Source organism: Chanodichthys erythropterus, chromosome 17, assembly GCF_024489055.1.
Source record: "Chanodichthys erythropterus isolate Z2021 chromosome 17, ASM2448905v1, whole genome shotgun sequence".
In the NCBI taxonomy this organism is placed as follows: Eukaryota; Metazoa; Chordata; class Actinopteri; order Cypriniformes; family Xenocyprididae; genus Chanodichthys; species Chanodichthys erythropterus.
Genome location: NC_090237.1, coordinates 35,060,607 through 35,074,585, shown reverse-complemented (window position 1 = coordinate 35,074,585; position 13,979 = coordinate 35,060,607). Strand labels below are relative to the sequence as shown.

Sequence of the window (13,979 nt, the reverse complement as noted above, 5' to 3'; positions counted from 1 at the left end):
GTAGTGCGCAGAGCCTCCAAGATCATTGGCTGCAGTCTGCCTACCATAGCCTCACATTATGTCACCAGAATTATTAGAAAGGCGAGAAACATTACCAATGACCCCTGCCACCCAGCACATCACCTGTTTACTCTTCTGCCATCAGGGAAGAGGTACAGAAGTATCACTAGTAGAACATCACGTTTCAGAGACAGCACTTATCTCCAAGCTATACGATACTTAAACACGGCTTGATGCTTGAATGTTTGACTTAGGGTATAACTTGTGGACTGTTTCTTGACTGTGTGGCTTGCACTAAGTACTTTATGGCCTGGCCACAAACCAGCTAATACACTTAATATGTGATATGTGTTGTTCTGTCTGTGTATGTGTGTTCATGTCGCTGCATTGTTGTTAATTATGTGAGCATACCAAGACAAATTCCTATCAACTGTATTGTTGAAATGGCTAATAAAAATATGAATAAATAATAATTTGGTAACAGCCCTATATTGTCTTACTATTTTAATTTATCAAATGTAAGAATATGAAATAAAACATAAAAGATTTGAATAATAATAAACAATAATCTTTTTCCAGACAAGCTACTTTTTTACTCTGACAAGTAAATGACCAATTTAGTCATCCAAAGGACAAGCACAAAACCAGGCTTAATGTCGAGCACTGTATTTTGTATTTATATTCTGTCCTTTAATGGTAGCATCACTATTATATTTGATACTGACACAAAGGAGAAGGCACAGGCCTACAGAAATATTTAATTGTCATCAGATGTAGCTTTCACACTACCAGCATCTAGAATGATTTTGATCAGCATTTTATTGTTCATAGCAGAGGGCTCTCTCTACTTGTTGTATTTTACAGTTTGTCAAATGATACGATTTTGTAGTCTTTGCATACACATGCGCCCCTCGAAAGCCTGAAACCACAGAGCCCCTCCACATAACAAATCCCAATTTAACCCCTGTATATAATTATATATATAATATAATATAATTTTTTTTTTACAAATAAGTATTTGTTTGTTAATTTACTTGGATAACTTGAGTAGCTCACTTTTCTTTTCTTTTTTTTCTTTTTTTTTATTAAATCTGCGCTTTTCATCCGCTCCTCAGTGTGGGTCGTGCAGTTTCACTAAACTACAAACAGCATTACAACAGTCTGTGTGCTGATTAACATTTTTGAAATAAATATTTCTGTGAAATACGCGTTAGGTTGCACAGAAGAAAGCCGATTTATGACATCTAGCGGCAGAGGACTGTTATTTTGTTGAACGAACTGAAGACGACGTCACTGGCTCAGATTTGATTGACCAATCGGCTGAAAGGGGCGTGTAATGACCGCCCACATGTGGAAAACGAGTTTTGAAGTCGTGTTTCTGTTTTCTATCCGTGACCCGAAAAAACGAAAATCGAGTCAAAATCTCGTTTTTCCGTTTTTTTTTTTTTTTTTTAACAAACGAAAAAACGGGAAACGACCATTTTCTCGTTTCTGCGTATTTCATTTCAAATCGGAAAACAAACTATCAAAACGTACACGGACCTATCTGCCCGACTGACACAGAATACTCAGAATAAAATTGATAATTCAATATGAACACCAGTTATTCAATATTCAAAAATTCGGCAGAGGCCCGGACTCGTGGTTCTTTCTTTGTCTGCAGCCAAATTGAAAGACCACATCCTTATTAAACAGCAGACAGCTTCAAGGCTCAAACAATTCGAAAACAGCAGACTAGAAACAGAGGTTTATACTCACCTCTATTTTAAACCATGCCGTGCATCATCTTAAGTGACGTGTCGTGAAGAACTGGGCGGAAACACCAGTGTGTCAACTTTTGAACGGGCTCATTTTTATAAATGCAGCTAATATTTTTGTTGTGGACTATATTTAATCATCTATTATGTTAAATTGTATTCAGGACAGTACTAAATAATAAAATAAAAATGCAGCAATTTTTTTATGATCCATTATTTTGTCTTTATTTTATTTTTAACATTTTGCAGGTTCTGCAAGATGTAACCTTGTGACAGCAAATGTACATGAGAAAAGTAAATGATGAAAGAATTTCAAAACTAGTGTAAAAATCAATCTTTATTTCCTAACTTTATTTCCAGAGCAGAGAGACAGACACAAAACAACATAATTCTTGTATTAAAAAACAACAAATTTAAAAAGGCAAACAAAATGACAGTATCAATATTGGCAGGAACCATAGATGATCTATGATCTCAGTTTTTTCTTTCATCTCTTTCCACAACAATATTAACAATATTTCTAAAATAATCGAAGTAGGTTAACATTTCAGCATTTTCAGTTTATTAAAAAAAATCATTACCTCGGATTGAGAGAATCTGCAAATGCTTAGACAGCTTAAAATTTTTATTTTGATTTGAAAATGACAGTGTGACCATGCACCTTAATCAGCCTAAATTGTTGTTACAGTGGTAACAACAGAATAACTGTTCAAGCCAGATACATTTTCTGCAGTGAAAATGTTACTGCAAAATGTACTATGAAACTGATTGTGGAAAACTAATGTAATATAAAACAGTTAGCACATCACCCCCACAACAAGAAGCACCAAAACAGAATTTGACTGCAATCTTAGTGGATCTTAGTATGTATTTATGAAAGACGAGACTTCCATTGTTTTCCTCCTTTTGCCCAAAATGTATTCCTTCATTCTTTCCAGAAGATAGGAGCCTTAATGTGAAGCAATCACCATATAGGGCTACTGTAAATGGGCAATTCAGATTACCCTCTGGCGCACAACCTTCTCATCTTCATGCTTTTTCAAGCAGTCCCCCTGCATCAGTGGAGAAATCTCTAGGGAAACACATGGATACACACAAATTTTATATTTGTTTACATGAAAGGTTCAGAGATCAGTGTAAATGTTCAAGGTCAGATATCAATGTAAAGCCTAAATTAAATATGTTCATTATATGTGATTGTCTCTTCAAAAAAAAAAAAAAAAAGGGTTTCATTTTTGGGTGAAGTAACCCTTCAGCATCATTTATTCATGTTATTACAAACTTACAAACTTATGACCGTCTTCTGCAGAACACAAAAGTTCATATTCATATTATCCTTCTATCTATGCAGTTAATCATCAATACTCATTTAAAAAGCTTTATATTAGGCTAAAGCTTGTATTTACATGTATATATTTATATTAATTTAAAAACAAAGTTTAATATGAATTGTCAATTCATATAATTATATGAATTACACAGAATTATCATTCATATAATATAAATATAATAAATAATTATCAGCAAAAGGCAGGCAATTTTGTCTCTAAATTTATTTATCTCTAAACTGCTTTGATTTGTAGCAAGAGATATAGGGGGAGTGGCTTTGGTGCATTACACATGTCACTTTACTCACAGCTGATTGGTCCAGTTGGTTTGCGATCTCTAACCCAAAATAAAACCTGCTCCGGAGCAGGTTAGCCGTGCAGCGTAAGTTACCAAGGCAATGAACCAATCCACCTTGGTGAGCCTGATAAACCACAGTTTGCTCAAACTAATCTCAAACTGAGTAGGAACCGAAACCAGCTTCACACAACAAGCCGACTGCTATTGCTCCAAAGAGCCATGAGAACCTCATGTTTGTGTGAGCCTGGGTCTGCTTTGCCGAATGACTTAATGCTAGTGAATAATGTGTATACCTGGTTGCTTGACCAGATTCAAATCTAGAGGCTTGACATATGAGTATCTATCAATGCCTAGTATCTAGCAAAGCCCATATTTTATTTAAAAGGTTTGTTCACCCAAAAATGAAAGTTCTGTCAATCCAATAGCTGTCTGAAGTCATTAGTTTTGTGTTTTTGCATACAAGCACAATGGCAACAGCAGAAAATACACACAAAGATTTATGTAACTGAAAGGAGCTGAAAGATGCCCACAGCAACTAAATTGTAGAGGCCTGTGCGGGACTGTTTTGTTTTGTCCCGCTCCCGCAATAGTTCTATTCTGCACGAACCCGCTCCTGCCTAAAATTCACTGTTCACCCGCTATCCTCATATAGTGATTTTCTTCCCGACCCAACGTGTCCCGCTAAAGATCGTTTCCAGAATCTCACGTTTAAACTTCCCCTTAAGAAAGAGAGTGATTGGGGATAACAAATATAAAATGTTGCATACACCAGATTTGCATTTGTTATTTGTCTATGATGCTGTCAACACCCTAAAAAATGTCATAGAAAAAAAAAATGTCAAAGAATAATAGGCTAAATATCACAGAAAAATAGGCTAAATTAAATAGCCTACAACATGTCCCTCAAAACTATAGGCTAAGCCAAAATGACATAAACGAAAACTGTTGGCTTACTAGCTATACTGCAAAATGAAATCTTTTTTAACATCCACGGAAGAACAGAATGACCTGACTGACGACGGTTTCAGAACGTCTCTCCACCAAAATCCGATCACAAAGGTTGAATGTTATCTGAAGGTGCACTCGCGCAGACCTCTAATGCAAAGAACATATTTTGCCAGGTTTCTCAGGACAGGGAACTGGTGACTGTGTGAACGCCACCACTGCAGAAAGTTTTGTTCACTTCAAGCTCATGCACAGATGCGCTGATGTCAAAGCATCTCGGGAGCAACCGGGTTATTGTCGGACCGCCCGCTCCCGCCTAGTACACTATAGTTATGACCACAATCCGCCTTTCATTCCAAATTTAATTCCGCGCAGCAAGAAATCTTATCAGGTCCCGCGGTTCCCACGGGAGAGCCGCGGGAATGCATCTACTAGCTTGCACTGCATGGCAGGAGGGACTGAGGAGTCATTGATAACCTCACCAGATCGGATGTCACATTGAAACTCATCTGTGATGGAGAAGCGGATGTAATAGCAAAGGTAGATGCAGGCTAATATGAGGGCCAAGAAAGTGATGGTGCGGCAGAGGAGGTATCGGATCAGTAATCTTCGAGAGAAGCGTTTGGTCCTCAAGTATTGTTCTACCAGATGATATACCAAACAAAATAGCCAATTCATAGCACCACTGCTGTTTCCATTAAATACTCTGGTTCCCATTGAAAACTGAAAGTTGAGTTGAACAGAAATGCAAATTGCTGGACCAACCTGAAATAAGCCATTTTTTTAATGCCACTCGAGCACAAGAAACAACATTATTGAGACAGTTCTGTCAGATCGAATGCCGGATTGGAAAATAATATGCACATGTAAGTTTGTCAAGCAGTTTGGAGATTGCAGTCTCTCCCCATTCAAGTAAACTTGGTCTTACATACATGAAATGGCTGCCTGGATGTGTTGTAAATATTGGCAGTAAACAGAGGATGAGATTTTGAAGCCCAAAAAAGTGCATCAATCCATCATAAAAGATATCCACATGGCTCTGGGGGGTTAATAAAGGCCTTCTGAAGTGAAGCAATGGGTTTTTGTAAGAAAAATACCCATATAAAACTAAAATGACGGCCCTACACATTGATTTACGGCGAAAGAGTGAACTGACCTGACACATGAAGTATTGATGAATATATCAATATAACACCAAAATTTCAATATAAGAGAAGAGGAGCTTGAGTTTGTTGCCCAAGCAAGTGAGAGGAACAGTGAGAAGCTTACGCTACTCCTGCGCCACGTCAGGGGTTACTCCTTTGCCGTAAGTCGGTGTGCGTACAGCCTTCTGCCAGAAGCTAGTTATTTTAGTTTTCAAAGTTTTAAATATTGTTCTTAAACAAATGCATTGCTTAGCTTCAGAAGGCCCTTATCAACCGCCGCAGAACCATGTGAATATCTTTTATGATGGAAGGTTGCACTTTTTTGGGCTTCAAAATCTCATCCTCTATTCATTACCATTATAAAGCTTGGAAGAGCCAGGACATTATTTAATATAATGTGGGTTTTATTCATCTGAAAGAAGAAAGACATATACACCTAGGATGGCTTGAGGGTAGGGCTGGGCGATATATCGCATGCGATTGTCACGCGCATTTCGTCAGTAATATTGAACGCGATATTGCGTGGCTTATCAGTGAACTACGGCTCTGTTTATTAAATGCTGCTCCATTTGAAAGCAGGTGATGGCAATTTAGCGGTAATCAGGGAACCGGCTTTACTGACGAAATGCGCGTGACAATTGCATGCTATATATCGCCCAGCCCTACTTGAGGGTGAGTAAATCATGGGGTAATTTTTATTTTTGGGTGAACTATCCCTTTAATATCAACGATATAAAATTAAGTTAAACCTAATCAACTTTTCTGATACTGGAGTTCCCATCATGCACTGAAGCATAACTAATTAATAAGGTTGATGTTTTTTCTGTTTTCCAGCTATATTTACATTGTTTTATCATTGCTTTTGTTGTTGGGTTTAGTAACTTGTGATTTCTGTGACATCTGGAGTTCTACTCAAAATTACACATTCAGACTCAAAAACGATCTATCGAATGTTACTGTCATTGTGTATTGTGTACCAAGTAGTGAAATCTCTGTGTTTGGGTGAGTGCCGCATTACTTCTATTATGAAGATATGGTGTTAACACAATATCTATTGTATTATTTACTTAGATGTTTCTAAGTAAAACATACATTTTAAAACCATGGTTTAATTCAATGTTATATTATTAGAGTAAAAAATTACATTTACTTAACTTAGTTAAGTAGGTTTTACTTAATGTAGAAAGTACAGAGCAGAAGCAGGAAGATATACTTAAAATGTGTTAGTGCAAATTGTTACGAGGATTTTATCAAGTAAATCTACATGTTATTTATTTATTTTTTTTCAGCATGTAAGCCAAATCAACCAAATCAACAGGCCATACAGTACACATACAGTATCAGCATCTTTGGAAAATATAGTCACTAGCACAAGCTGCTCTCTTAAATACCTTGTGAGCCCTATTTTTGGCACATAAAAAACGCTTCCAGTGAATGCACCTTTTGTGGTAAGACGGGCATCTTCAGAGAGACAATTCCAATTCCAGTAAATCAAAGAGTAACTGTAATCAGCAAAAGCACACATACCTTTCATCTCTGTGTCACCATTGTTGGTGCTGGAGGTTTTCCTGTCCTTTTCTATCAATCTGCTGTCCACCACATCTGTTTTAACCTGTCCAAGTGTCTGCAACAGCAGCATGGTGTCAATAGACTCGCCTCCCCCTTCTTTTAACATCTCTAATACCTGCATAAATAGAGCACACATATTACAAGACATTCTCTTGGAAACAAAGAAATAAATTCTGATAGTCACACAATAGTCTGATTCATTTTTTTAAAAAAAAAAATTTAAAATACCCTTTTCATTTACCAGAAGAATGCAGTCAAATATAAATTTAAACAAATGCATTAATACTATTAATGTAACTAAGTATGGTAACTTCCTAACTGTATTCACTTCACACTGAAATTTGTTATAAATTCAGGAACACAAATTTACAACAATAAATATGTAAAGTAAGGAACAGTGCTATTATAGTAACGATGTAGTGCCTTAAGAGCACAAAATCGAAATTCAGCAGTCCATTTGATAAAGAATTTCGCAGTCAAGCTTTTAAAGTCTGCTGTTGTAATATCTTTGCTGCTAAATGGAACTCAATTTGAAGTTTCAACATGCAAATGTTCTGATACTACCCACCAATCTGAGTTGATCGTGTTAGCTTAATACTTTGCATCATAATTATTAAAAAGGAGAAATAAATGATAAAAAATGCAAATACTTTTTCAAATGAATCCGAGATTAATCGACCAATTAAAAAGTAATTTAAATAAACACTTTACACTCTGTAAGCAATGTGACAGACATTACAGATATCATACAGTTGGTGATGTCTGGGGGTTCTTTCACAGAGTCTACGAAACAAATAGAGCAAATCCTGATCAACACACCTTTAGGCACTTATAACTCTTCAGCTCACTGAGGTTCTCCTCCAGAAACAGCAGGTATAATGCAAGATCATCCCAGGTCACCTTCCCAAATTGCATTACCCCTATTGTGGGTAACATCTCATAAGGCTTCAAGAACCCTATGGTCCTTCTGAATGGAACCAACATGGCGTACAAGCACAATGGCAACAGCAGCAAATACACACAAAGATTTATGTAACTGAGGAGCTGAAAGATGCCCACAGCAACTAGCTTGCACTGCATGGCCGGAGGGACTGAGGAGTCATTGATAACCACACCCGATCGGATGTCACATTGAAACTCATCTGTGATGGAGAGACGGATGTAATAGCAAAGGTAGATGCAGGCTAATATGAGGGCCAAGAAAGTGATGGTGCGGCAGAGGAGGTATCGGATCAGTAATCCTCGAGAGAAGCGTTTGGTCCTCAAGTATTGTTCCACCAGAGGATATTTAAAGCAGCTTTCGGTAAGGTCTATCACAGAACTAAAGAAGAAAAAAAAAAACATGCAAGCATAACAGTATTTAAATGTTTCAGGAATGTAATTGAAATCGGAATTATTGGTGAGAGATGGGAAAAATTTGTGGGAAAAAAAGTGAGAAAATGGCTACTTTTTTAAAATTTACTAATAGAAGGTTAGTTTGTGTAGGTGTGTCAATAACTCTCACAGAGTGAAGCCATGTGACAATGTGAAAGCTCTGTGCAGTGTAAACCCAACCATCCTGAAATATCAGTTTTTCACTGCATGTTCAGTTCACCTGTAGGAGTCCACGCGGGCTGGCTGTGAGTCCCGTTTTCCTGCAGCGTGAAGGCATTTAGCAAGTTTGATGGCTCTGTTGTATGAACGGTCCAGTTCTTCCATTATAAAGGTCAGATCAGAAGAAAGCACAGGTGCTCCTGTGAACCGCCAAAACAAGGCTGGCATGTAAACTGATACTGCCACCAGCAACAGGATATAAGGGAAAAACTGCAGAGAAAAAGCAGAGGGGTATCATTTTAGAGGCTCATTTGTCCAAAAACATACATGATTTCCATTCTGTTTTTTTATTATTAATTTGTTTTTATCAATTATTATTTTATTATTCATAATTTATTCTTGATTATTATTATTATCATCAGGTGAAGTGAAATTGGAATTGCAAAAATAATGAGTAATCTCTTAAGCCTCTTTAGACTTCTGTACGAGAAAATAATTATTAATATCCATTTCTTTGATTAATGCACCTTTAATAAACAAGAAGAATGTTTCTGTTTATTATCGTTTTGCCTATTGCAGCATCTCAAACTTCTGAAATTGAATTGACTGATATTTCTTTGTATTGGCAAATGAAGAAGTGTTATCTCAATCACAAGTTCAGTACAGAGTGCCACAAAGCTCAGTATTAGGAACGTTGCTTTTCACCCTGCACTGAAAAAAAGAGAAGAAAAAAAACTTGTAGGATTTACACATTTTAAGTAAATTTTACTGCTACTGCTCTGTACAACTTACCTGTTACTATCAAGTATAATCTACTTACTATTGAACTTAACATTCCTAAATTAAGTACATATTATTTAATTATATTTAATTTCTTTAATTTCACATATAGAATTAAATAAAATCTATTAGAAAAGTATTAACTTTTTACTCAAATAATATAAACAATGAATTAAACCGTGCTTTTAAAGTAAATGCAGTAAATAATACTCCAGATATCACAAAATCACATTAGTAAATAAAAATAAAATAGTGTAAATACAGCTAAAAAACAGCTAAATAATAAACCTTAATTATTCATGCCCCAGTGAATGATGGAAACACCAGTATCAGAAAAGTTGAGTAGGTTTTACTTAATTTTATATTGTTGATATTTACGCTTTAATTTCTACAAGCATGAACTGAGTACTAATAAAGAATTTACCTTGTTTTTTTTGTTTGTTTGTTTGTTTATTATCCTTGCCTGAACTAACTTTATGTTCATTTTTCTCATTTGTTTTTTCTGTAGTATTTACTTAACCACAGAATCATTTTTATCAGTGCATGTTTCCTTTGGATGACATTGTTATCAGGAAACATGTTACAGTCTCTGTGGGATTGAATAATTTTGATGTCATGTGATTATACTGCACTGCACTGGTCTGGTCTTGGTCTCGGCTTGAACTCACCCTGCCTTGGTCTTGCTCAACCTCTCCGGTCAACAACTATTCTCATAGTTAAGTCCAGGATATACTTTGTTTTTTTTTACCGTGTACACTAGTGTAATGGTAATTCAAAGTGCTTTGCATAAAGAAGAAACAAATACATAATAATACAAATGGAACACATAAGAAATAGAGATAACAGTAAAAACAGAGAATTCCGCTATCTGGATGGAAGTTAGGAAGTTTCAGGGAGTTTTTGTTGTCCGTCAGAGCGGATCTAAACGGATCTTCCTCACATTTAATTCTCCCAGAGCCTAGCTCTACCTGTTAAGGCACTTCGAACTGATACACACAGTTTCAATCTCCCCTTTTGACAAGACACCTCAAACTGCGCCACACAGCCCCAATCCCCCTTTCGGAGATATCTTAACTATGCAACGCAGTTCAAATTTCCCCTTTGGAAAGTGTCCTGACTGTAATCCAGAGATATCTTATCTATGCACCACAGCTCAAATTCCCCCTTTGGAAAGTGCCCCAACCAACGTGTTTTGATTTCAGAAACATGTTAATCACGTTGCCTTTGCAAATGATCACAATTCCCCTTAGAAACCCCTTCCACGTGCCGCAGAGTCAGATAGCCCAACCATCATGGTTTGTCCCCTTTTCTAAATTTACCAAATTTTAACCCAATCACTTACTTCCTAATTCTCCAAGCTCTTTCAACCAGACAGCAATATTTAAAATGCATTAAAAGTCAGAAATAAAAATATGATACATAAAAGATATAAAAATAAAAAATTAAAAATGCATTTTATGTTTGTAAATAAAAACAAGAAAAAAAATAAAAGCATAAAAAGATAATACGTGTAAAATAAAGTGCAAAACAGTTCGGACATAGCACAGTGCTCAATCAGAAAATGCATAGATAAAAAGATGTGTTTTGAGTCTGGATTTGAATGTGGCTAATGTTGGAGCACATCTGATCTCTTCTGGAAGCTGGTTCCAGCTGCGGCTGGCGTAACAGCTAAAAGCAGACTCTCCTTGCTTTGAGTGAACCCTTAGTATTTCCAAGTGACTTGATCGTGATGATCTGAGCGATCTGTTAGGTTACTAATACTCTAATGAGAGTTAGCTGACATGTAGGTTTAACGTTACTTATTGTCAAGAGAATGTCTAAAGGAGATCATCAAAATTAAGTGTTACCATAATAATTTCCTAATTTTAAATGTTAAACAATTGAGCTTTTAATTAATGGAAAACCGCAGAGAGACCAACTTCTCTTTTGTTGGCAACAGGTTTATAAACACTTCTCATTACAAATCTGGTGAATGAGTGGTGCAAGTTGCATTTTCAAATGCACAGTGTCATTAGCTGTACAAGTGTAAAGGAACATAATGCTGCACTTCACTCTGAAACACTCTTTTTAATCAAACTGCAACTTTTTTGATTTGATAATCTAAGCCATATCTTGATTTTTATTTCGATATGTCATTGTGCAGCCATTGTACAAAGTTCTCTAATAATGCAATTATGTCATTTTCATGTATGCCTTGTCCATGGAATGCATAATTTTGGGAATTACCGATTATTTGATACAAGTAATTTTTACTCTAATTAAAATTGTGACATCCCTAGGCTACAACACTAAGGACAACTTAGTAAAAAGTGTGAGAACATGTTTTTATGGCTTTACCTTATGCAGCCACAGTGGCAGGCCTCCTGTGTCCTGTGTTTGTACTGCCGCCCAGCAATATGAATCCACATAACCAGCCTGACGCCATGAGAACTTTGAAGGGGAGAAACAACTAATCTGTGTACCTATAACAAAAGAGAATCAACAGTTTTACATAAGATGGAGAATAAGTGTGTGCATTGTGGTAATTTATTGAATATATTGCATTGGGTGCAATATCAGCAGGAGCTCAATGTGAAATATTGGTTCTCATCAGTGTTGGGCAACTTAATACATTACTAGTAACACTTTACAGTAATAATATTAGTTTTTCCAGTAACCAGTAGTGTAACTAATTACTATTCCAGTAATAATATTACAGTTACAATACATAAGCTCATCCCCTTCTGACATCACCACTGCAACAAGAAATTAATTACTTAGATTTTTCAGGATCACTTTTGTCAAATATTGAGGGTTGAGGTATTACTTTACTCTGGTATTACATGGCTTGACCACCCACATTCCTTTGATCCCGATATACATTATACCCACCTACTTAAAAAAAAAAAAAAAAAAAATCTTTCTAGAAAACAAAAACTTTTTCTTACGACCTAACGTGAATTCTTTTGACAACATACACCATGAAATATAATTATGTCTGGGTAACAAGTGAATTGTAGCTACAATGAGTATCAAGCTACAAATGACAATTTATGATATTAATACTAGCCTTTTACTCTAAACTAGGGCTGGGCGATATATCGCATATGATTGTCACGCGCATTTCGTCAGTAAAGCCGGTTCCCTGATTTCCGCTAAATCGCCATCACCTGCTTTCAAATGGAGCGGCATTTAATAGACAGAGCCGTAGTTCACTGACAAGCTAAGTAATATTGCGTTCATTATCGTAGGCAATTCATCTGCGATAATGAATGCGATATTGCCTTTCATAACTTGATGTATTATAGAGATTATACCATATAAAAATACTTACTGTTGAAAAAAATAAACGTTTGAATGCAGATCTATGATGTGTGAGATGAAAAAAATGTTAGTTTTGTAAGATACAATAAACGTCACTTTATGTAATAATAATGCTTCATAATTATATAACAATGTAATAATATATATAACATCCAGCATAATCTATGCGGTTACACCCACTGGAGCTTCATCAAAAGGCTACGCATGCGCCAAATACATCTGAAGACATACATATAAGTCATTTAACCTACTTTCTAGAAAACCTCCTAGGAATGGAGTGTTTACCAAGAACTTCTAATAAAATACTAACGGAAAATACAAAATGCAGTTTAGCTCATATGTCTTTACTGCACTTAACACACAGATCAGCATGAACAGTTAGAAATTTTAACAGTTTAAAAAGTGTTTGTGATGAATAAAACTCAGAAAAACTAAATAGACGAGCAAAACATGACTTGACCGCATAAGATCTCTCATGATGAGTGTGAGAAAATTACATACCGACAGACACTTCCTGAGCGAAGGCTAAAGAGATGAGAAGCAGAGGTAGACCCACCGCGACACAGGTGACCATCTTATCCAGGGCCAGATCTAACCGGATGCCTTTATACCTGTTTTCTGACGCGGGCTCCTTTAGCACGAAATCCGTGAACACATACTCTGTGGCGGCGTGCGCTATAGCCATGACTTTCCTCTTTTATCATCTATACATCTAATCACAAACATTCATCTAACTTTCGCTTGATTGAAAAAGAAAGCGGACCACTGTTCAAAAGGTAACGTTACTCATCCTCTGAACTAGCATTGAATGGTTAAACACTTTAAGTATGAACAGATACAGTATTTGGCTTTAGACGTGAAAACGCAAACAATGACACTATTTCCGTAAACATTTCTTTGTTGTTTACGTGTTGTACTTCTTCGTTTTCATTTTCTTCTTCTTCTTCTTCTTCTTCTTGTGTAATTTGCGGCAGCTTAGACGCTTCAAATGCGTATTGCTGCCCTCCTCAGGTCATCTGAAGAACTCTCAATTTTCAAGAATTGATTTCAAAGATATAGCTAGGTGAGACTCCAGACTCCAACAGATCAGAAAACATGTGTATTCTTGCATCACGATGAATTACACACTCTACATGCTTCACAGATTAAAAAATCCTGGAATGTTTTCATCAAAAACTTTAATTTCTTTTCGACTGAAGAAAGAAAGACATGGACATCTTGAATGACATGGGGGTGAGTAAATTATCAGGAAAAGTTTATTTAAAAGTGGACTAATCCTTTAATTGTCCTTAGTGCTGCAGTGGAATCTGAACATAAAACA

The 13,979-nt window shown here is 36.1% G+C and overlaps 1 protein-coding gene across 1 annotated transcript; it reads right to left on the bottom strand.

The window, feature by feature from the left end:
* Window positions 1-2,080: 2,080 nt before the first annotated feature.
* On the bottom strand, window positions 2,081-13,631 carry panx1a (pannexin 1a). The gene is made up of 6 exons (XM_067365035.1): window positions 13,160-13,631; window positions 11,693-11,817; window positions 8,637-8,845; window positions 7,862-8,363; window positions 7,001-7,157; window positions 2,081-2,829 (listed from the first exon to the last, which is right to left on the bottom strand). Exons 1-6 carry the CDS (start codon window positions 13,341-13,343, stop codon window positions 2,753-2,755), a joined length of 1,254 nt encoding a protein of 417 aa, XP_067221136.1. The 5' UTR covers window positions 13,344-13,631; the 3' UTR covers window positions 2,081-2,752.
* Between the last annotated feature and the right edge of the window lie 348 nt (window positions 13,632-13,979).

What these genes read in the sequence shown, in the direction of transcription:
- panx1a (XM_067365035.1), bottom strand. Translation starts at nt 13,343, where the DNA reads ATGGCTATAGCGCACGCCGCCACAGAGTATGTGTTCACGGATTTCGTG. An exon ending in TGCCACTGTGGCTGCATAAG is followed by an intron (nt 8,846 to 11,692) that starts GTAAAGCCATAA and finishes TTTTCTCTGCAG; the next exon opens with TTTTTCCCTTATATCCTGTT. An exon ending in GCCCGCGTGGACTCCTACAG is followed by an intron (nt 8,364 to 8,636) that starts GTGAACTGAACA and finishes TTTCTTCTTTAG; the next exon opens with TTCTGTGATAGACCTTACCG.